This window comes from Thermobia domestica, chromosome 4 (genome assembly GCF_964235325.1).
Source record: "Thermobia domestica chromosome 4, izTheDome1.hap1.1, whole genome shotgun sequence".
NCBI classification, from domain to species: Eukaryota; Metazoa; Arthropoda; class Insecta; order Zygentoma; family Lepismatidae; genus Thermobia; species Thermobia domestica.
This window is the reverse complement of record NC_137457.1, coordinates 324,801,317-324,824,474: the sequence shown is the minus strand read 5'-3', so window position 1 is coordinate 324,824,474 and position 23,158 is coordinate 324,801,317. Positions and strand designations below refer to the sequence as shown.

The 23,158-nt window shown below is 36.1% G+C and overlaps 2 protein-coding genes across 6 annotated transcripts in view; one reads left to right on the top strand and one right to left on the bottom strand.

Annotated features, from left to right (window-relative positions):
* Nucleotides 1–14,276, top strand: part of LOC145684419 (uncharacterized) — a 44,518-nt gene extending 30,242 nt beyond the window's left edge. Inside the window, exons 5-6 of the mRNA XM_081756765.1 lie at nt 5,783–5,909; nt 13,223–14,276. Of these exons, the coding sequence (XP_081612891.1) occupies nt 5,783–5,909; nt 13,223–13,985 (890 nt within the window). The 3' untranslated portion in view covers nt 13,986–14,276. The remainder of the gene's footprint in view (nt 1–5,782; nt 5,910–13,222) is intronic.
* LOC145684416 (uncharacterized) overlaps nt 1–23,158 on the bottom strand; it is a 270,639-nt gene that overhangs the window by 171,515 nt on the left and 75,966 nt on the right. The gene's annotated exons all lie outside the window — the stretch shown is intronic.

Genomic DNA, 23,158 nt, shown 5'->3' with positions numbered 1-23,158 from the left:
TCACAATTTTCGATTGAAGAGAGTGTCTTAATTCTGGATGTAAACCCGAATCCAGGAAAATCAAAATTTTTTAGTCAAATACACAGAGGCACTGGTATAATAACTGAAAAAAATGATAAGAATAGTTATGTCGTGCAGTATTATTTCTCTTCTGTCAACATGCTATAAAATCGTTTCAAATATTCTATTAGCAAGATGGACCCCATAAGCAGATGAAATTACTGGAGATTATCAGTGCGGATTTAGACGAAATCCATCAACTATCGACCAAATATTTACCATTCGACAAATACTCGAAAAGAAGTGGGAATAAAATACCCCGGTACATTAACTATTTATTGATTTTACGAAGACCTACGACTCGGTTAGGAGAGAAACATCATACAACGTTCCTCCTTGAATACTTGAAGAACTTGGAATACCGCAAAACTAATTAATTAGATTAACTAAAATATGTTTAAATGAATCCCAAAGTAAAGTCAGTGTAAGAAAATTTTTTGTCCACGAACTTTCACGTCGAAAATGGCCTAAAACAAGGAAATGCGTTGTCGCCATTATTATTTAACTTTGTGCTGGAATACGCTATAAGGAAAATCAGAGATAGTAACCAGGGCCTAGAGTTGAACGGTATTTACCAGGTTATGGCATATGCTGATGTAAGTTTAATAGGGGATGATAGGAGAACAATAGAAAGAAATGAAGAGATCTTATTGAACACATGCAGGGACATGGGTTTAGAAGAAAATGCAAAGAAAACTAAATACATGGAAGTGCGTCGAGACCGTAATACAGCAAATTATGGATATGTTAAAATATTAAATAATACTTTTGATAAAGTGGATACTTTCAAATATCTACGATCAATATTAACAGACGAAAACCATATTCACGAAGAAATTAAATGTCGACTAAAAGCAGGGAATTCGTGTTACTATTCGGTTCAAAATCTCTTGTCGTCGCGAATTCTGTCGAGGAATTTGAAGCTTAAAATATATAAAACGATAATCATGCCTGTTCTGTATGGTTGCGAAACATGGTCGCTTACTCTGAGGGAAGAATATAGACTGAAAGTATTTGACAACAAGATCCTGAAACGAATATTCGGTCCCAAGAGGAACGGAAATGAGGAATGGCGGAAACTTCATAACGAGGAACTACATAATTTATACGGTTTACTCAACGTTGTTAGGGTCAACAAGTCAAGGAGACTTAGGTGGGCAGGTCATGTAGCTAGAATGGAAGAAAGTGGAAACGCTTTCAAATTCTTGACTGGAAGACCAATCGGAAAACGATCATTAGGAATACCTAGGCGCAGACGGAAGAACAATATTAAGATGAATGTCGCAGAGATAGGAATACAAAGTAGAAACTGGATCCAATTGGCTAAGGATAGATGTTAGTGGAGAGCTTTTATGAATGCGGCATTGAACCTCCGGGTTCCATAGGCCGTAGAGATAGTTAGTTAGTTACTTAGTATTATTCTCCACGTGGTAAGCTTGTGGAAGATTCCATTACTGTGTCCAGATTGAAGAAGTTCTTTCCAGAATAAAAAGGATGAAGAAGAGAAAGAGGAAGATAACAATAAAGCAGAAGTAAAAGAAAAGGAAAGTCAAGAACCTGAAAACAGGAAGAAAAGCAGACAACATGATTTTGGGGAACAAGAGAAATAGAGGATAAGGAGATATCTGAAATTACGAAACACGATGAACGTACGAGCCATGAGCAACATGAAACCAATGATGGCCCTAATCTTCAAAGATTAGAGTGACTCCATCAGAAACGTATGGAAATGAATACACTTGTGTGATTGTTAAAAAAAAGACAGAGTAAATAATACTAAAGAAAAAAACTAGATTAGGGACTAACATTGGTGGTGGTCTACAATAACGCTGTTCATTACAGTAGCATGGGCGAGTGGTGAGCGCCTGTGTATTCCAGTTCGTCGTATCTCACCCCGATGGCCAAGCTACGATTTGTGGAAACAAATCGTCATTTTATTCTTCTATGCTGTAATGGAGAGTGTTACTCCTTTTGAACTATTTACAATCATCTTTTCTATTCTTTGGTTACATATAGAAAAGAGGAATCTATGTTTAAACCGTATATCTTTTGCGATTTAGAGACTTATTTTTTTCAATTAGAAAGTATATATTTTAAGTTGTTGTTTCAGCTTTCTCTTAGCAAAACTTGGTCAATGGGTCATACTGCTGACACAGTTACGTTTGCTGAGTTTTCTTTTATTGTTTTGTTTCCGTTGGTCGCTTTATTGTTGAACGTCTCTATATTTGTGCTATAATCAAAGTACAACATTCTCATTTTCCTCTGATTCTTTTTTTTTTCCTTTTTCTTTTTAGTAGCTTGATTAAGCTGAGTTAGCATGTGATGATAATCAAAGAGTTTTGTTTTGTATCATCGCTGAAGTCTTGTTTATTTTGATTTTATTGTTCGATTAGAGGTTAGCTGTAATCTAAGATGTAAGACAGGAAAAATGAGTGTATGTACGGGTAGTAATGATGCTACTGTAATGCAGAATAATAGAAGTATTGGTGTGTCCTTTTGTTAGCTACCAGGGACGTTGTTTAATATTGTTTTGTTTCTATTGCATTGCTAGTTTTATCTAGATAAGAAAGCATGTATTGGGAGTACTTCCAGTAGTACGTTTACGTATAATTCGTATCTATTATTCGTCTTCATTGATAGCATCTATTCATGCATGTTTTATAATGCTATTGTATTTTTTTCTTTTTTACTGAATGCATGGGAGTAGATTTTCGTTTTCCTTTTGCTTGCTTACAAGTTCACAGGAAACCGGATTGATATTGTGATCTTTCCGTCTTATTTTGATGATCGTAAGCATATCATCTCTAACCGCTACTCAGCATATGCAAGTTTTTTCTGGCATCTATTTGATGTCACTGCCAAGCATTATTTTATATTCCTATAGTGTACCGCTATTCTACAATATCACGTTAAAGATACTGGAAATTAAACAGTTCGACAGTTCACTCCAACATGTTTTGTTTTACAACTTTACCTGTTTCAACCGAGTGTTAATTAGCTAGAGCTATAATTAGTTTGCATAGGTATATGTTTGAACATTTTAGTCCCCTACAGCATTTTAATCATTATACCGTAAGTGATGTGAAAGATCAGGGGAAGCGTTCTTTGTTTGGTTTCATTGGTGACATTGGGAATTATTGTTGTGGTTTTGTGACTACTAAACAAATCCAGCCATTGCGTACTAAAGAACAATTGAATCAGATTGTTAACATTGTGTGTTTACAATTATAAGCTAATCATATTTTTTATCGAAATATGACTCAAGAAATTAATTTATTTCTGTCAAAGGTTCAATCTGCTTTTGGGAAATTTGATGTATTTTCTCGTCACGTGCTAAAACAACAGAGAAACTTGGCTGATGAAATTCGAAACATTCATGAAGAAACTACTCATACTACACGATCTATTATTTTGGAAATACAACCTTACTTCAAATTTCTCAACTTTCTCGAATTTATATGTATGAGGAAGTAATTCAAAATTGGCGACATCATTTTCTGTCACCACAGGTAGTGTCACCATCAATTCTTAAGCAATTTACGTAGAATCATTTTGGTGGATCAATTTGATCTTGCTATTCCATTGGATCTCTCAGACTTGTATTACGAGACTGATTTCGTTCATTGTTCTGCTGTGTCAGACTATAGTCATATCCAACTGAAAGTTCCTATCATACAAGCAAATGGTAATTACAAATTATACTCTGTTTTGCCAGTACCCTCTTCACATGACAATATGTCTTTCCGCATTTCTTATGACCCTGCATATGAAGCCTTGTCAGCTGACAATACATTCATAGTAATTACAAGATCTGACTTGCAACATTGTCAGATTCATTCAGAATGCTTATGTAAAATTCCGACTACTGTGACTCGCCATGATGTTTATTCGTATTGTCTTAGTCAACTGTATTATGCTAAATCTGTGGCTGACACTTTACAGGCTTGCTCCTACACTTGTCATGAATCCCATTTTACCGATGTTATCAAGCTTGATATTAATCTTTATGCCATTATTCTTCCTCCTTCATCCGCTCTTTATATTTATCCCAATAACACGAAAGCAACAGTTCCTATTCCAACCCATATTGACCCTGAAATAGTAATACTTCGTGTTCCTTGTCATCTGAAAATAATTTTGAATTCCTACACAACGATCCACCCGATTTAACCTTGTGCCCTAAATCAAATGACCACCCGCAAAACCATTCACCATCCGTTGCCTGGACAAACAATTTGCAATTTCCACTTAACAAACCTTATAAGACGTCACCTCACTTTAATGTTTCCTTTGTTTATGATAAATCTTGGGCATCTCAGGTTCCACATCTAAATATCGTACCCTACCGAACTGTTCCAATTCCAAAATCTATTCCTATTTATTTACATTCTGATGCTTCAACTGTTTTGTTTATTATATGGAATTTTTTGCTTACCATGGCAATCCTGTACTTGATGAATTTTCATCGTGTGTTGGCGTCATTTTGTGTAATACCTACGGCTAAAGCATTTCTTTTTGACAAACCAGCTCATTTAGCCTCTACAATTTCTTGGTCAGTACTACTATTCCTCCTTTTTGCATTCCTGCTTCCCTCTACTTTTCGATTTTGCTTGAGGAATTTCTGTTTTGTTTTGTAGACGGAAAACAGCTCAATCGCTTCGTCCTAAATCAACCATATCTCAGCCAGTAATTAAAACAACGGATCCTCTTCGTATACCAAACCAAGATTCTCCATTGCCTTGCCTTCCTCCGCCTCTTTCTATATATGAAGATTATTTAGAACCTAAATTAATCATCAATAAGGCATACTCTGAAATTTCTTCTCTCGTTCATCTTAATCAAGTGCCATAAAGTTTATGTGGCCTGACGGTAAGAGTTATGTGTACTTTGATAGCTATTTGTGGTGCATACTCTGACACTCTTCTGGCCCAAAAGATAGTTCTGAATTTATGTACATCTTTGTTAAATTTATATGTGATTATCACATTTAAGAATTAATACCACTGCATAACGCCTTGTGTTCACTCACCATTGACTGCGCTAATATCGACGGGTGTGCTAATGAATGAGACCTTTTGTAAAACCACACACTGGTTTCCATCAATTATGGTACAAAAAGTTATTTATGGAATTTGAGGATAGCAACAACCTAATGAAGTATTTAGAATTAAACTCTTCCTTGTTTCTAACAGCGGAAAGAGACAATGTTATCCCTGCTTTCTGTGTCTGCTACATTCATGTGACAGTGTTATATGATATTTGGTGATGGTGATAATTATTAGTACTACTTTGTGATCATTATTATTTTATTTTTTAATTACTTCAGTATTACTCCAATATATATACTGGAATAGTAGAAACATTAGCAATCTGAACTTGTCGAATAAAGGAATCCACAGCCCGGTCTTTTTTTTTTTCACAGAGAGTTTTGTGTACTTAAATGTATTTCCAACTACTTAGAAATAGTTTTGCAATGTTTCCTCCTTTACAATTCATGTTTTTAATTTGCTTGGTGTTATTATGGTTTTTCTCCTTGTTCGCAACAACTCTTACAAAAAAAAAAAAAAAAAAAAAACTTAAGGGAAGAAGCGCGTACGGAGATTCTATAACGCTCAAAGGTTTTTGGGGTGGTTAGTAACAATGTTAAGTTTGCCTTTATTCTGATAAAATTATCGGTTCTTATAATTCTAAGGAGTTAATTCTGGTCTTTTTATTTCTGCAGGAGAGATGCCGTTCCAGTGCAGCATCTGTGAGAGAAAATTTCCATATTTCGCCAGTTTTCTTCGCCATAAGATGATACACTTGGGTATTAAAAGATTTAAATGTAATGAATGTGGAAAGCAGTTTAGGTAAAACAATATTTATTTATTATTTTGAATGATTGGTATTTTACTGGCGCTAGGTTAACTTGGCGAGTGGATAATGATGCAAAGTGACGAGTGGCTACATGTTTGTCCTGATATCTACGAACAGGATACGTACGGAACAAAAGAATCCTCTATATTCTTCACAAGTTTTCTTAAAAGTTAGACATCTTATGTGCCATTAATTCAGTTAAGTTATTTTAGGATCGACTAACGTAGCAGTAATAATAATAATAATAATAATAATGATAATGATAATAAAAATAATAGCACGGTGGCTGAGTGGTAGAGCGCATACTTCTGGTGCATGAAGTCCTTGGTTCGAACCCCAACCAAGTAAGTTTGTGGTGGATAAGCTCGTACACGTATGTATTTTTCGAGGAACTCTCGCTTCCTCCCACTTTCTCATTCCACTAATTCTTCCATTATCATCACTTGCTTTAATTATTGTCTTTTTAGCATTGTTACAATTATATTGGTGTTGTTGTTCTTCTACTACTACCACTGCTACTACTATTATCACTAATACTACTATCACTACTACTACTACTACTACTACTACTACTAAAATAATAGTAATATAAATAATAATAATAATAATAATAATAGTATAGTAAAAACGGAAGTTTGTCTGGGATCTGTACATCTGAAAACATGAATTTAAATAGAATGTCTAGTGAGATTACATTTTCTCAATGGCCTTACTAAAGCTTAATGTTTCTGCTGAAAGAGTATTGATAAGGAACTGCCAGCCGTGAGAGTTGTCGGTTTCAATGACGTTATTTTACGCTGTATGGAAGTATCAGGTAATTTACAAAGTGTCGAGCCTTTTTCGTAGGAGATGGCGTTAGTGTACCAAATTTCAAGCGGTACAGCGGGCCAGGCCAAACGTAATTTGACAATTCAAAGTTGAAACAAGAAGATGTGTAAAATGTGTGGAATTCTTTTAATCAAATGTGAGGTATTGCGTCGTGAAGATGGGTGAACTTCACATAAAATTGCACTACATTTTACAGTTTTGATAAAAGCACAGGTGCTGTGTAGATCTGTGAGGAAATTACTGCTGTTTAATACCAAAATACGTTCTCAAAAGCAACAGCCAAAAGAAGTTCAGTGGCTGCCGTTCTAGAAATGTCGATGTCCAAGATGATCCTCAGAGTAGGCGATCAATCACAGCAGAAGTGGATGATATTCTTCCAAGAGTTGAGCAAGACTTGCTTGTAAGTAGTTACAACATCACCAGTGACATGTTAAACCATTTGGCTACAAAAAGAAATTCGACATTTGGGTGCGACATGATCTGGGCAGTGTGACCACCCAGCAAAAATATTTTTTACTAAACTATGCAGAGAAAAAAAGTACTAGATAGGGGAAAAAAGTACTAACATTTTATCTGCTCCTGTTCCACCCTATTTGTGACACTTTACGATATTAGTGTCTTACAGGCTGAAAAGAAATAAACCGGATGAATGTTTGTTACAATACATATTAAACCGGAAGAATTTAGCAAAACAAAACGTAATATCAAGAGCATGGGTATTTAGGAACATTATGTTCTGCCGGTTTCGAAGTGGCCGCCCTTGGCAGCGATACAGAGGTATACACGTGCTTCCAAATGTTCGGTGATGAGCCGCAGGTCCTCGGGCAACAATCATTTCAACTCACAACGCAGGAATTGCTTCAGCGACTCCAAACTTTTTTACCGTGTAGTGTATGCCCTCACCTTCAAACTGACCGTATAGCGTAGTCCATGAGTTTCGGATCCGACGAGTAGAATGGTCATTCCGGAGGCGAGGTGAAATCCGGATAATGGGTTCTGCACCAGTCATTCATCCGTTTCGCCCTGTGGACCGGAGTGGAGTCCGAAAAGAGGTGAAGCTCCACAGTCTATGGCAAAGCCCACACTGATGCCCAGGAAGATTATGCTGTGTGTTTGGTGGGAATGAAACGGTATCGTGCATCACGAGTTGCTGCTGCCGGCATTACAATAGACTCGGGCGTGTACTTTCGACAATTAGAGCAAAGTCAACAGAAAAAATGTCATATCTCACGGTGGTAGCAGTAGACCACATAAATCTTTAACGACGCATCAGAAATTGAGAGAGCTTGGGTAAAAGGTTTTAATAGATCCACCATGTAGTACGGAGCTGATACTGTCAGATCATTTGTTTGCGTTCATGCTGAACTTCCTGAATAGTGTTAAGTTAGTTTCGAAAAAGGTCTGTGAAAACCACATGCCACAATGTTTTGACTAGAAACCAAGTTCTGTAGCGACGAGATTATGATATTGCCTGGAAAACAACAGGTCATCTTACGAAACGGGGAATATAAGGTTTCATGTTTGAAATCACAATAAATGTATCCTCAACTTTTACCTCCAAAGGCTCAATAATTTTATAGACAACCTGACATTACCGAGATGTTCGAGCATAAATATTGAAGCTGAATTCGTACAGTAGTTTATTGCGTGGTAATCAGTGTACTCAACCGTGGCTCAGTCGACAAAATTCCGGACTCACACAATGGATTTGGATTTGACTTTGGGCCTAGTCATCTATATTATCCTTTTCCATATCGTTCATTAATTAAACGCGTATCTCACTATTCCACATAAATTGTTCCTAATGCATTATATGAAAGCTGGTGCTTTCTTTTATCTGTGGTTTGCATTTCTTTGCTGTGGGATATGCCAAATCGTCTCAATCTTCTGATGTTTCTTCCCATAGTGTTCACTTGTTAGGTGCGGAGACGGCGGCTCAGTGGTAAAGCTCTCACCTCTGTTGCGTGGTGTTCATAGTTCGTTCTCGGCCAAGTTTTTTTGTGGAGGATAGCATCGTGTTCTTGGGTTTTCTCGAGAAACTCCCGTTTTCTCCCACAATTTCACTCCATCAGTTCTTCCATTATCATTCACCTGCCTTAAACATCCGCTCTACCACTAAGCCACCGCAGGTCCCATGTGTATATTTGAAATTAAATCTTGATAATTCTATCTTCGTGTAGTGTTTTGAAAAAATAGAACAAGATCCTTACGGTGTTGGAATTAATTTTGAGTGCAACAGTTACGTAATTTACAACATTGATTGTTTTTACTCTCCGGCAAGCAACTTACTTTCTGTCTTTCTAGTAACTATCATAATCATGATGACTACAGAATCTACAGATGACTACAGAATGACTACAAAAATAATGGATCATTAATAGTTACTATAGTTACTATTAATGATCCATTATTTTTGTAGTTCATATCATACTTTAAACTCAATATTCTTTTCTCATACTATTTCTAGTTTCTTTACTGAAACATCTCAACTTCTTCGATTATTTAACATTACATTTTATTTGCTATTTGCTCATATTTATCTCTCTCCACTTTTATTTCTGGATTTTTAAAAATTTATTTACTTTCTACAGACTTTTCTAATCTTACGACATTGGTGTTACCGTCATATTTAAAATGGCTTGACTGACCACATAAGATTCAGATCCCTTCTAATATTCTTTTCCTGAGTTGTTAGAGACGTGAAAGGTAACTCAATTCTGTATAATTTTCCTTAATTTAACGTGGATTCGAAAACGATATAAGTATATCAAATTTAGGCGAATTTAAGTAATACCTACTGAACTTACTTCTAAATGAGCAGTGCTTCTGAATGAGGAAATACGACTGAATGGTGTGGGTAAAAATATTTGAAGATTATCGAATGTAATAGTATTTATTTCAGGCATACCGTGCAAAAATTAGTCACAATTCGTAGAATTAGCTAATACTGGGTAAGATCGCCTCTGGACTCGTTATCTGCCTGGGCTTTGCTTGGAAATGACTAGCAGGTGTTGCAGATAGATCAAACTAAAACCATTTGCCCATTAGCAGATCCCATCTGTTGTAGTATTTCTACATACCCAGTGCTCGAAATAGTCTAATAGATTTTCAGCTGGATCTAATGTGGGAAACTGCGGGCCAAACCAGGTGCGATAGGGTACTTAAATGTCTTTGAAGCCATGTACAAACATAATCTCAAAACTTTCTCCAGCTTAAACTAAACCGTCGAAATACTACGAGTGAAATGCTTCATTGGGATTTCGGCGCACTTGACATCTTATCTTATTGAAATACAAAGAAAACAAGTAGCACTGTGACCTGTATACCGCGCGAAGGAGTTTTGTTTGTATATTTTTCGGTATCAGTAGAGCAGATAGAATCGAGATGGATTGTATTTTTGGGATGCTTAATTATTGATTGCGTAAAACTCCTTGCTGTTAACACTTTTACTCTATAGTGATGAATAGAGACCGGATGTTAGGCAAAATGCCTATTCTTTTATATTGGAGATATGATGAAAGATAACGTTTTAAAGTTCATATGGGGGCTATAGTTTCGATTTAAGCCAATTTTATTTTGCATATTTTGACCTTTACTGCATAAATAATTGCTTCAATGACTAATGTTGCCTATTCTAAATAATTTTCTTCAAAATAAATCTTTATAGTGAAAACAGAACATAAATAGCACACAGAAAGACTATCTGTTTGTAAACACAAGCACATAGTACATTACAATATATACGTATGACAGGGTGTAACATTAATGCATGTTCAAAAGTGACGAGGTGATTGCGGACATCGAAATAAATAAATATGTTTCTATAAACATGGGTCCGATGCCTCTTCGTTTCCGAGATACAGGGTGTTCAAATGTCGAGTCCCTCCAATGAGTTACTATGGGAAAGTGAATGGAAATGTTCAATATTACAGGAATAATACAATCAAGTGGAATTAGGCCTGTGCAAATACATTTACGCTAACATGGAGAATGAAACTAATCAACATTAGAAGTTATTGTGTTGTAGCGTTGCCAACCTGGTACAAAGTCTTATGGTTTCAAATAGTACTGGACGTCCACACGAAGTGGGCAGCATTGTTACTCAATAACATTACTTCGCGGCTTTTAACATTTTATTACTTTGTGGCTTCATACGTAAGTTATTCTCATGTGCATTTATTTGTAACGACAAAATAACACTTTCATGCAAGAGTTTTAGTCTATGAACCGTTCTTTCCTATTGTAGGCCGTTAATTGACTTCACGCTTGGACGCCTTATCTTTCGAAAACGAGCGGAATCTACCCCATGTTTAGGAACGTTTGATGTCAACAATCATACGCTAAAGTCTGGACGTCTAGTGCTTTTTGAAAACAACACTTTGTACCAGGTTGGCAAGACTGACAACCCAATAACCTTAAATTATGATCAGTTTCATTCTCTGTGTTAGTGTAAATGTATTTGCACTGGCATAACTCCACTTGATTGTATTATTCTTGCAATATAGAACATTTCCATTCACTTTCCCATAAGGGACTCGACATTTAAACACACACAGCATCTCGGAAACGAAGCGGCATCGGCCCAATATTTATAGTAACATTTTACTTATTTGGATGTCCGCAATCACCTCGTCACTTTCGGACATACACCAATGTTACACCCTGTATTTATATACTGTATATATGGAATGCATATCAAGCTTCTTTTTTATATATACAGTAAAAGAAGTTATTAACAAACAGGTATGTTTCTATATTCTGTGAACTTTACCTTTGACATTAATCTATTTTTTAATTGTATGCAGCATTTATCTTCCTTATTTTGAGTTATATTTTAGTTTCTATTTTACTGCCTACTTTTTAAATTTTAAGTGCCTATTTGCTTGCCTATTTTCCAGGTTTTCAATGCCTAACCATCCGCTCTGTAGTTATCAACATTAAAACTGGGAGTGGTTGATTTCTGCCACTTCCTAATTGAATAAAAGATTAAGTAAGAAGATTTATCTATTCTTAGAACGCTAAATCCATCCCGCACCAAAAGAAACTGCTTCTCTCTCTCTCTCTCTCTCTGTCTTCGTTTTTGTACTGTATAGATTAACATTGAAAGAGGAAGTCTTAATGGATGTCTATCTTATCTGGTTTTATTAAAGATCAAACGTATTCTTGTGACCCTAAATTGATTGTTGAAAATAGCTTTTTGCTGTTTATTACCTTTTTTGTTCTGTAATGTTAAACATAAAGTCCGGAAGTGGTTGATTTTCACCACTTACGGTGGATGCATCACCTCCATTAACAAAATATACTCCCAACTTTTGGCGCCGTACGTTCTGGTCAAAATTGATGTTGACCCAGTTAAGTAGTTCTTGAGATTTTGTCTCCCGAACGGACTAACATCGTAGATATATAAAGAAGTTTTTGTAAACTCTTTAGAAAACTACTCATCGAACCATCCTAGATATTTCCAGTCCTCCACTGTTCAATGTCTGTGCTCTTGAGGCGTTGAAGATGTGCAGTTTTGTGTCACATACACACACCAAGAAGTTGCTTCTTTCTTGCTAGTCTACCTGAAATTTGCATTTCATGAAGTCCTCTTCTTACCTTTTTTTTTTCAGAAATCAGTAACGGTAGATCTCTATTCAGGTACTTCAGATTTTGCAAAATGATTTTCTTTGACGAAGTATGAAATTTGTTGCCGGACTCTGGGCGATGATGTCTTTGAGCGATCACAGTTCTGATACTGTTTTGCCATCACACATGTGTTTTATCATTCATTGTAAACATCTTGGATAGTCCGTTTTCATACACCAACAAATCGGGCAATGCTCCAACACAGTGGTCTTTTTTTCGTGTCTGCCATTCTGTCCTATCTTTGCTTCTCCCGTCTTGAACTCTTTCTTTACAACTCACAGAGACGCTTATCCCATTTACGAGTCCTAATCAGAGCAAAATTAAAATACTGCTAATTTTACAGTAATTGTGTGATATCTTTAAAAACATGAAAGATGATCGAAATGTGGAACAAGAGTGAGCTAGATAATAATATTTTGCATGAGGTACTGTTATCACGAGCCCCAAGTAGCTTTCCGTTTGCAGCCATTTATAGACGCGGAAATAAATGCCAATTTCCTAAATGGCAGGAAATCAAAAGCAGGTAACCGAGTCAGGATAACGATATCTTATTTAAAATAATATTGTCTAGCGAGCTCTTGTTCCATTTTCTGATTATCTTTTATCAATTTGAAGTTATCATATAATTACTGTAAAGTTGGCTGTACTTTAATTTCGCCGTAATGGGGCCCCTTAAGTGCCATGTTCATGCATAAGTGGTGTTGGTTTATGTAGTTACGTACTACATTATAGCGATAAAGATGGACTAATGCTAGTTGTAGAGATGTGACTAACCTCATGTTCGGTATGTCTAATCTTATGTTGATTTGCTGAGTTTACTTGAATTTTAATATCTTTCTTTTATTTCCAGGGAGAAACAAACACTCAGTCGGCACGCACTTACTCACCAGGACTCAAAACAATTTGCGTGTGAAGTTTGCAACAAGAGATTCAAACAGAAAGTGACTCTGGATGTTCATGTTGGAATCCATCGTGGACTGAAACCCTACAAGTGCCACAAATGCCAAAGAAGCTTTCGACACAAAGCGTCGTTACGGCAGCATCGCTGTTATGCATCGAACGTGGTTTATATATCCGATCGAGACAAAAGTGACGTCGAAACTACTTCAGTGAAATTAGATTGGAGAAGTAATCTGACGCTACTAAACGCTGAAGATGAGCATACCTTGAGTAACATTTCAGCGGTTCAATTTAGTGAATGCGCTGGGAATAGTAGTGACAAATTTATGAAAGAATCGGAACCGGAATCTAAATCGAATATTTCTTCTGAAAGACTGAATAATAGAGAACTAAAAGTGGACATAAACCAGTCAAACGATGCTTCTGTATATGCTTTAAGCATTCCTACCGTTCCTGACAAAAATTCGAAAAAACTTTCAACAACACAGTATATGAGTCTGTCGAACGTGTCTTCTTTTCTGTGGGTGACTATGCCTCAGGAAAATATTTCTCGCGTTTTCACGGTGATCAACGCAACAGACATTCCTCCGGTATCTACTGAAGCCGTCAATACAGATTCTCTAAAACTAATATCCCGGGAAGAAATTCTTGGTTCGGTAATTATAAATACTAGTGGGTCAGTAACTGAAGATTGGGAAAGTAACCTTATGTAGTGACGGAACATTGAAATTCCAAGATATCATCGCAGACGGAAGATTGAAGTATTTATTGATGCCAGATATTGGTGGTGAAGACTCTCTTACCAATAGTGTTATTACAGACAAATCGCTGGTTAGTGTTCTTAATTGCAGATCTGATGAAAAAAATGTAACTCTGAAATCAGAGAACCCAATGCCAGAGTTTCAGTATGTAACTGTTGGAGATGCTGGAAGCAAATGACAAATAGTTGTTGAAGAGGAGAACTCTCCTCAGGTTGTTGTAAATCGATAATAAATTATAAAAATTAATTATGGTTTAGTTTTGCAAAAAAAAAAAAAAAAAAAAAAAAAAAAAAAAAGGAAGTAACCTTACATTTTCATGGAGAAAATTCTATCACAATAGTTGAGGTATGCACACCGAATTAGATTATATTTGTTGGTCTCTGCGTCTGTATCGTTCACATATAATGAATAAGATAATTTTGCCTTATGTATCAAGTTCGACAAACCATTTATTAGAATATTTCAACGCGCGTTTACGAAAGCTGGGAAATGGGAAAATATTGGTCTTATTAAAATTAAATAAACGTTGTCCAATTGGTGAGAGCAAAGAGTACAACATATGGTTCTCACATCATAAGTTCATTTCGAATTTTATCCAATACATATCACAATAATGAGAAACAACTTAAATAACTTTGTATATATACTATATTACCGACGATGAATTCCTCGCCTACATAACTTGTAAATTGTAATTTTCAAATAAGAGTAATGCTGTTCTCGAACGAAAAATAACCTGCACAATTTATTCATTAAATTCCTATAAAATATTCCAGTTAATTTCCACAGATATAAAAGTACATAATAATTTAGACTGAATTGGTTACAAAAAAAGTTCAGAGTTATCCTTCGAAAGCTTAGCTGATATGATTTTTTTAAATATAATATTGCAAAATATTTTAATGACTGGTTCGGAACTAATATGTAAGCACCAAACTACATTTGAAAATTCGGCAAAAATTAAGAGACGCAATCTTACAAAAACACTTGCGTAAACCAATCTACCGAATGATTGCTCGATGATTTTATTAGATCAAATCGGTTCAATTAACTGTTTATAACAAGAAATCAAGAAAAAATAATGATTGCTTATGTATCTTCTGGCTTCTTAAGCAAGGACAGGGTATACTCAATACATGTAGCTTTCTCGTGGGAGCAGTGTAAGTTATTGTCTTCTTACTCGATTAATTCATACACTTACCAATTAAACTTACATTATAATTTGAACTTGCTCTATAAGCGCATGTCTTCAGAAATTAAAATTATTATTTAAGTACCTCCTGCACGTCTGCCTAAAAGGTCAGTTCAATAGTAAATCTGTTCGAGTCCTCCTATTTGTCTTTCACTAACAGTTATAACATTTTGTCATATGTGTTCACGAACTATTCACGGAAGAGTTCTCCTTGACAGCTAAGCGGTTAGCGCGACGCGAGTGTGGCGTGCGAGACCCAGGTTCCATTTCTGGCGCAAGCTCATGTGGTTCGGGTTCCCCGTTAATCTGTAGATCCCGTCTAATAGCTTCGTTGCTTATAGGGACGTACAACTCTAAAGCATTCGAAATCAACTATTCATGGAAGAGAGTGTAAGAATAGCAGGCAAAACTAGCGGAGGAAACTGTTTCGATGGAATAAATAAGGAAAATTGTCATTACTGGAACAAACCTCAAAAGCAATTGTTAAGGAACTGAGTTCAAAACTAAGTAGCGACGTGATATATTGTATTCTAAAAAGCAATCCAGCTTAATTTTATTTATGTCATCTTTTTGTGTTTGTTAGATTTTATCATTTTACGAAAGATTTAGAAAGAAATTATGTCATGAAGTTTATTCGCACTATTTACGATTTCTGGTTTTTGTTATGAAATAAGATACTGCAAGCTAGTAAATTACATTTAAAAAACTTATACAACGAGACTGCTAGATAACTGTTACTAAATCAGCATTTCAACATCAAAGTCGTATTAGCGAATGTTTGTAATATTACGAATACATTGATATGCTTTTGTATATTCATCTCTCTCTCTCTTTCGCTTTGTGTAGGTGTGTGTTGCGGAATACCCCAAGTTGAATACAACATTTGTAACGTATATGGGCATCATTGTCATCGAACACGGGAAGTTGAAACTCGTGTTTCTTCACATTGGGTTTTTGTGTTCATGTTAACTCACTGGTAGAGTACGGCCTTCTCAATGATGAGGTCTTGAGCTCAAAGCGTGCAGCGAATTATTTTTATTATTATTTTGTTAGTAGAATTTCTCAAAAAATCAGATACATGGAGTGGTTTATTTCTAGAAATATTTTCAGAATCGTTTAGGGTAGCTCTGAAAATTACGGGTTTCCGGGAGTTAAGGCGGGAACATTAATATTTTGTCCAAGAACCTTCTGAATTTATTACAGGCTCCATTCTTCTGGGCATGGAATCTATTAAATGGGTGACAAATATATCTCCTTTGCCTACCTCAAGCCATGCCTCGAAAACAAGATGCCACAGGTCATCCCGAGTTCTTGGTGGATCTGCCTCAGGCCAACTGCCCCTTAGAGTACGCTTCACCTCTGCCCACATACTTTCCATGGGATTGAGTTCTGCTCCAAGAGGCGTTCAGTGAATTTAATCAATCTCAGTTTGCCATGCGAACCATTCCTGAACCACACGGGAAGTATGTATTGGCGACTGGTCTTGCTGGAACTGAATTACACCATCAGGCTGAAATACTCGTAGAGATGGCACCATGATATTACTCATAATTTCTAAGTACTGAGCACTGTTCAGATATCCTTCAATTCGGAGAAGCTGTTCTGCTCCACGACTGGAAATCCAACTCCAATATGAAATAGACACATGGCCATTGCGATTGCAAGCAACCACATATCCAGGGTCATATCGGGTGCCTCCCGAACGATACATAAAACAGCGTCCCTCATTTGATGTTGTGAATATGGATTCATCTGAGAAAACTATGTTTTTCCAGTTGCGACCCACATTTGCATGTGCAAACGCGAGACGGTAAATTTTGTGTTCGTCTGAGAGTTTTTCCTTCATGGCAGCAACACGGTCACGTAACCTAGCATGTGAATCCTTCGTAGAGCTGTATGCTTACTGCCAGGAAACTGTGAAGCTTTGCTTATCTGTCTAGACGTCCTTAGTGGGTCTATCTGAGCTTCGTTTAATAATCTCGCATCTTCCGCTTCGGTTGAAACATGTGGACGACCAGGTAAATTATCATATGGGTGCCCATAAGGGTGATTTGTTTATGTTGAGGTGAGTCTAGAAAACTAAAAAAAGAAAAAGAAAATACGCCCAGGTAGACACGAACCTTCAACATTATGTTTATTAGGCACGTACTCTTCCGATTTCTCCACGAAAACGATGAAAGACTCCCTTGCAGAAGGATAAATTATTAAGGTCTTAATTTAGCTAATCAGACAAATCCCTCTATCACGAGTTGTATGAAGTGATACCGTGAACCATTTCAGATTTAAAGCTATCTGGTGGGGTACTACTTATGTGCAAAATTGCCGATGTGTATCTGCGGAAACTCTTCTCTTTACTATGTTAATCAGAGATGCCGGATCAATGAAAACTTGATCCACAACACACCCACCACACACCGCGATCCATACAACACTGACCCACGAATCACTGTGACTCACGATGGCCCACCACCCGACGTGACCCCTTGACCCAATATGGACCACACTGACCCACTATAAACCAATCTGAACCATTCTGACCATTATCTCCACTGACTAAAGAGATTATACTTCTAATAAAACATTTTTTCCAATAGTTAGTTCCTCTAAAAAAAAAAAAAAAAACTCTTAGACTGTATCTCAAAAGAAAAGTAGTAGTAAATCCAGTTGCTATTATTACAATTGCAAATATCAAAATCACAAAGTACACGAACTTACTTTTTCATTAGATACAAATGAAAAAGGAAGAAAAATAAAGATGTTCAAAGTAAAAAGTAGACAAATTCACCAGTGTTTCCAGGTTGAAATTTCTGCTGGAAACTTATAGAAGGTCCACCATGAACTGCAGTTTTTCCAGCAAAAGATTTCCACCGTATCTAGCAGCAATTTTTTGGTGGACTAGCAATAAGGTCCAACATTTATCCTTGTATTTGGGACAGCTTGAACCATGTGTTGTTGGGTCATCCAGCATTATTTGATGGATCTTTGGTCGACTCCAGCAAGAAATCTTAGCATGGTATGGTGGATTTATATGCTAGTTGTAGCAAGAAATTCTAGCATAAAATGTTGGATTTCATTTTGGTTCTATCAAGAAATTGTAGCATGTTTCTCTGCATTTAATGGAGGTTCTAAAAGAAATTCTTGCATGATTTGGTGGATTTATAAAGCTGGTAGCATCAAGAAATTCTAGCACGTTATAGTAGATTTCATGCTAGTTTTAGAAAGAATTTATAGCATGTTTTGGTCGATGATCTGCTGGTTCTACCAAGAAATTCTTGCATGCTTTGGAGGATTTTATGCTACTTGTAGCAAGGAATTCCACTATCTTCTGGTGGATTCAAATGCTACTTACGTCGCAATATGTTTGCCAAGCCTCTATGTAAATAAATTTTCATCTCTTAAATTCGTAAAACAAAATATGTTTTCCATTGTAAAATATTTTATACTTGAAGACACATTTCCAAACTGTATCGTGTAAAATACATCGTGGAATACAAAATATTTTACTGTCAAACATGTATATTGTTTAGAAATTCAAGAGTATAAATGGATTTACCTGAGGCTTGGCAAACAGACTGGCACCAACTCCGTTTGTAATTTTAAATACATGCATGAAAATAAGTATAGGTGTATGTATGTAAATTTACAAAATTATCTAATATCTAAATACTTAATCTCTGTCGATATTATTATATGTTCCATCAAAGCAGATAAAAGATATTCCGTACACTTGCGACCAAATTGTCCAATATCGTATGGAATTACAACATAGTCTAATAGTTTACGTAATTAAACTTTGAGAGAAAGCATTTTCGTAAAATGTGAAAACTTATTTACACACAACGAATAAATTTCTTTCCATCCGTTCACTATGAAGCACATATACAGAATGTGTCCATATTTGGTCTGTGATTTATACACTTATAAAATTACGTTATCAACGTCATCTTTATGAACTCAAAGTTAAAATTTGCATATGTAACAAGAACTTTCGTACATTAAAGATAGAAGTAGCCTACTAAACACAAGTAACAAACACAGCACCTGGAACACACAATATTCATATTTCCTCGAAAACCCGTTAATGTTTGATCACATGATGTTCAATCGAAACTGTTACGCAATTAAGAACTTATTTGTAGCGATAACAGGCTTTCTAATGCTAATAAAAAAAATATAAAAAATGACGACGAAAAAATATAGGTTTCGTGAAGCTGTGAAAAAGGAACCTTTAACTTATTCAATAGGTAAAAATAAAAAAGGCACATGCAAATTACACCAAATGTTATATGAACATACATTCTACTCTAAATATAACTAAATGGTTAATTATCCCGTTGAAAAATTTTATAAGTGTTTCTTAGTATAGAAAATGCAGAAATGACAATGGAATACTGAGAACGCTACGGAGAAGACGCAGAAATACCGCTGCAACCTTCCTGGAACAATTATCTTAAATGTAAAATAAAATCTAAAACGTAAAAATTCTGCAGTTGGCGCTTTTAAGGTAAGATTTAACGATGTGTAACATATTCTACAATTATTTGCCTAGAATTAGTGCAAAAAGTATGGATACATCTTAATAAATTATTTATAAGTATTAAAATCCCCACTGCAAAGAACTTTTTAATGAATATGACGAAACTAGTTTATTTTTGTTCCATTTTGTAGGTGTATGAATACTTTTTGCGCTAACTGTATATGGTTTGCTGTAATTATCTTTAGGCAATGTGCAGGAAAGGACGAAACAAAGATGAGTCTCCTTTCAACCACCCTATTGTGGAGAAAAATGGCCCTCCAACCATTCACACCTTATTTCTTTACGCTATTTTCACAAGTGGAAATAGCCATACCAGCAAAATATAGGAGGTTTCGTTAAAATTTAGGAAATATAGGAGTTTATAGGAAGAGGCGCAAACATATAGGAAAAATAGGAAATATAGGAGCATTGGAAAGCCTACGATAATTAATTCCAATATACAATACAGGAAATAACGGCAGTGGAAATCGAGTATGCATTTCCCAGTCTAAAGCACACTCCTTTTTAGCCTTGTCCACAAGGTATTACCACTTGCTGGAAACTCATGTAATTCGGATCCCAATATCAAGTTGTAGGTTCACGTCTAATACAGCTTCAGCATTGAAAGAGACAATACATTCCAAATGAATTCCGTATAGGGACAAGCTTGTAAGACTTTGCAGAGAGTTGAGTAAAAAGTCATTCTTAATTCTTTCTTCTTTCTATTTGTAAGAAGTTTGTACTTTGTTCCAGAAGTCTCGAACCTAAGAGTGTGCATTCAACTGAATAAAGAATAGTTCTCTATCCGCAGGAATATACTGATATTCACGAATGTAAATGATATGCTGTAATAATATATAGAAGTAACATTTGTATGACAAATAGATACACTACATTATTTATTGCTATTAAACGATTTTCTTAGCTTGTATTTAATATTCTCATAAAATACCGACGTTCTGTGAACACGTATGTAATTATTTTATATATTTTTAATGTATTGCGGAAAATAGAATTTCATAAAAAAGCATTGACCCAGATGGGAATTGAACTCACAAACTTACGGTTTGAAATCCAACGTCTTACCAATCAGCTAACACACGCACTCCTCGTTACATGCTTTTAGCGATGTATAACTATCGGGCAATCAAGAAAATGATATTTATATGCAGTGCAAACGCTGTTTTCGTTCTACTTTTACTTATTTTAGTACTCAGGCGAGAATTACTTTCTATGTCTTAACTTTGAGCATTCTTTTACATATGGGAAGATTTCTTTACGTGTCTAAAGGTTTCTTTTCGTATGGAGAGCTACATGACAGACAATCATGTTGATGACATTAATACAAGGTTTCGAAATATTGTATCATTAAGTATTTCAATCAATGTTACTTTTTTCTACACTTGGTAGCAAGTCTTATTAATTATATTTGAAAGAAGAAAAAACACATTTGCAAAATTTTTCCTGATTGCAAATTCTGGCTTGGAGGTTCGAATGTAGTTTAGTTTTTTTCTGAAGATACCCGAAGTTGGACTTAGAAAACTTTTGCCTCAAAACAGCAATAAGGAAAGCGCTCAACCTTTTTGAGACAAGATGTACATTTATTTTCAGACAGACTGTACCTTGAAAACTGTAATATAATAGGTATTGCACAAAACGGGTTCCAACGTAATAAATCAACTCACACGGCAATATACAATACCTTGATTAAATTCATGACGGTTTACAGTGATGAGATGTGTAACTTTCGCAGCCTTTGGGGATAAACAGGGGCAGGTTCAAAATATACCGTATTACTATCATCTAAAATTTCCTCAACAGGCACACCTAATTCTTCATATAAATATCGCGACATAGACACAGAAACTCTAAAATCTTGGACACACAATTACACATCACATTAATATTAAAAATGGTAATAATCAAATATAAGTGTAAGAGTATCGCCGGGAAAAGAATAGTTATATAAGCTTACGGGAATAGAATCTACAAACACTCGTAGAAAACAAATCTTCAAACCTAATGGGAAAGAACATTTAGCCACGACCCAAACATCTTGCTCGAGAAACAAAAGAAACGTGGGTGAGCTACTTTTTACTTGAGGAGAACCTCTCGGACTCAAGCTTAACTTCGCCCGTAAACGAGGAATTCAGATTGGTCAGAAATTCCATCTGACCGCAACGTACTCCGGTGCGGACTCGACCAACAGGCCTCAACGCTAGAGTAGTACTTTTCACTCGAAAAAGAGACACACACCAAAGGAGCATTCACAATGGAGTAAAACCCTCCTCATACAGCACTACGCCCTTAGCTAGGTTCTGCTTGGGGTAACGTCTATTCCTCCTTGCAATAAACCTTGCGTAGACTCGGCAAAAAGATGCCACGCTGCATAAGTAGTGAACTACTCATAAACTCAACAGAAAAATAGCTAATCGGCCTCCATTCTGGTGAAATCATCCGTCCGTTGCAAGAGATACGCCCAAGAACCTGTATCGATCGGGGTGCGTCTGCTACTCTCCTGAAAGAGATCCAGCCAAGGCTGAGCACCGAAATGCCTGCTCAATACAACAGCTATTGGCCAACTAGAGAAAAGAAAATCATGCACAAAAATAAGAGAAAGGCGAAAAACTAGAAAACAAGTAAGGAACTAAAAAACACTAGAAACATGCATTAAGAGAACTAGCAAAGCCAGAAAATCAGATCTCTACAATGAAGAGGATGTTTAAGAGTGAGAAAAAATCGGCAGGAACTCTTCTTGCACCACTAGCCGTCAGAAGAAATGAGTTTAGCTCCAGATGACAGGTACTGGGATCCAGTGGCTGTCCTCTGATCTAATAGCATAGGTTTACAGTAAGGAATTAACAAGATTATTTTCTAAAAAAGAGAGACAGGGGTTGCGAAGCATATTTGGAGAGTCATGGGAATACCTTCATTATGACGTCTGGGCGCAGAGCTATCACCTCTAGATGATATAGACCACAGTCCAGAGGCTCGGCTACTTGTTCTCTCAAAGTGTATAATCGTCAGCTCGTCTTGAACCGTTGCCGAGATTCCCTCTTCTGAATCAGACTCTCGTCCAGCTCAAATCCTAGCTGCAATTCCACCTCCCCCAAAGCGGAAATCTTCTGTTCTATTTAAGGTCTGGCTCCGCGACTAATGCAGGTGAGCCAAGAAGCGAGTCCCAGACGTCACGGGAGACGTTTAAAAATGAGAAAGTATTACCAATGATCATATAGATTAAGGTGCAGTTACTGATAGTGATATTGGTAGGAAAAGGACGAAAAGAATTTTGAGACTTTTAAAAATAGAGAAAGTATTACAAATCATCATATAGATTAAAGTTCAGATACTGATGATGCTACTGAAACGAAAAAGAGAGGAGAAAAGATTTTGAGACGTTTTACAATAGAGAAATTA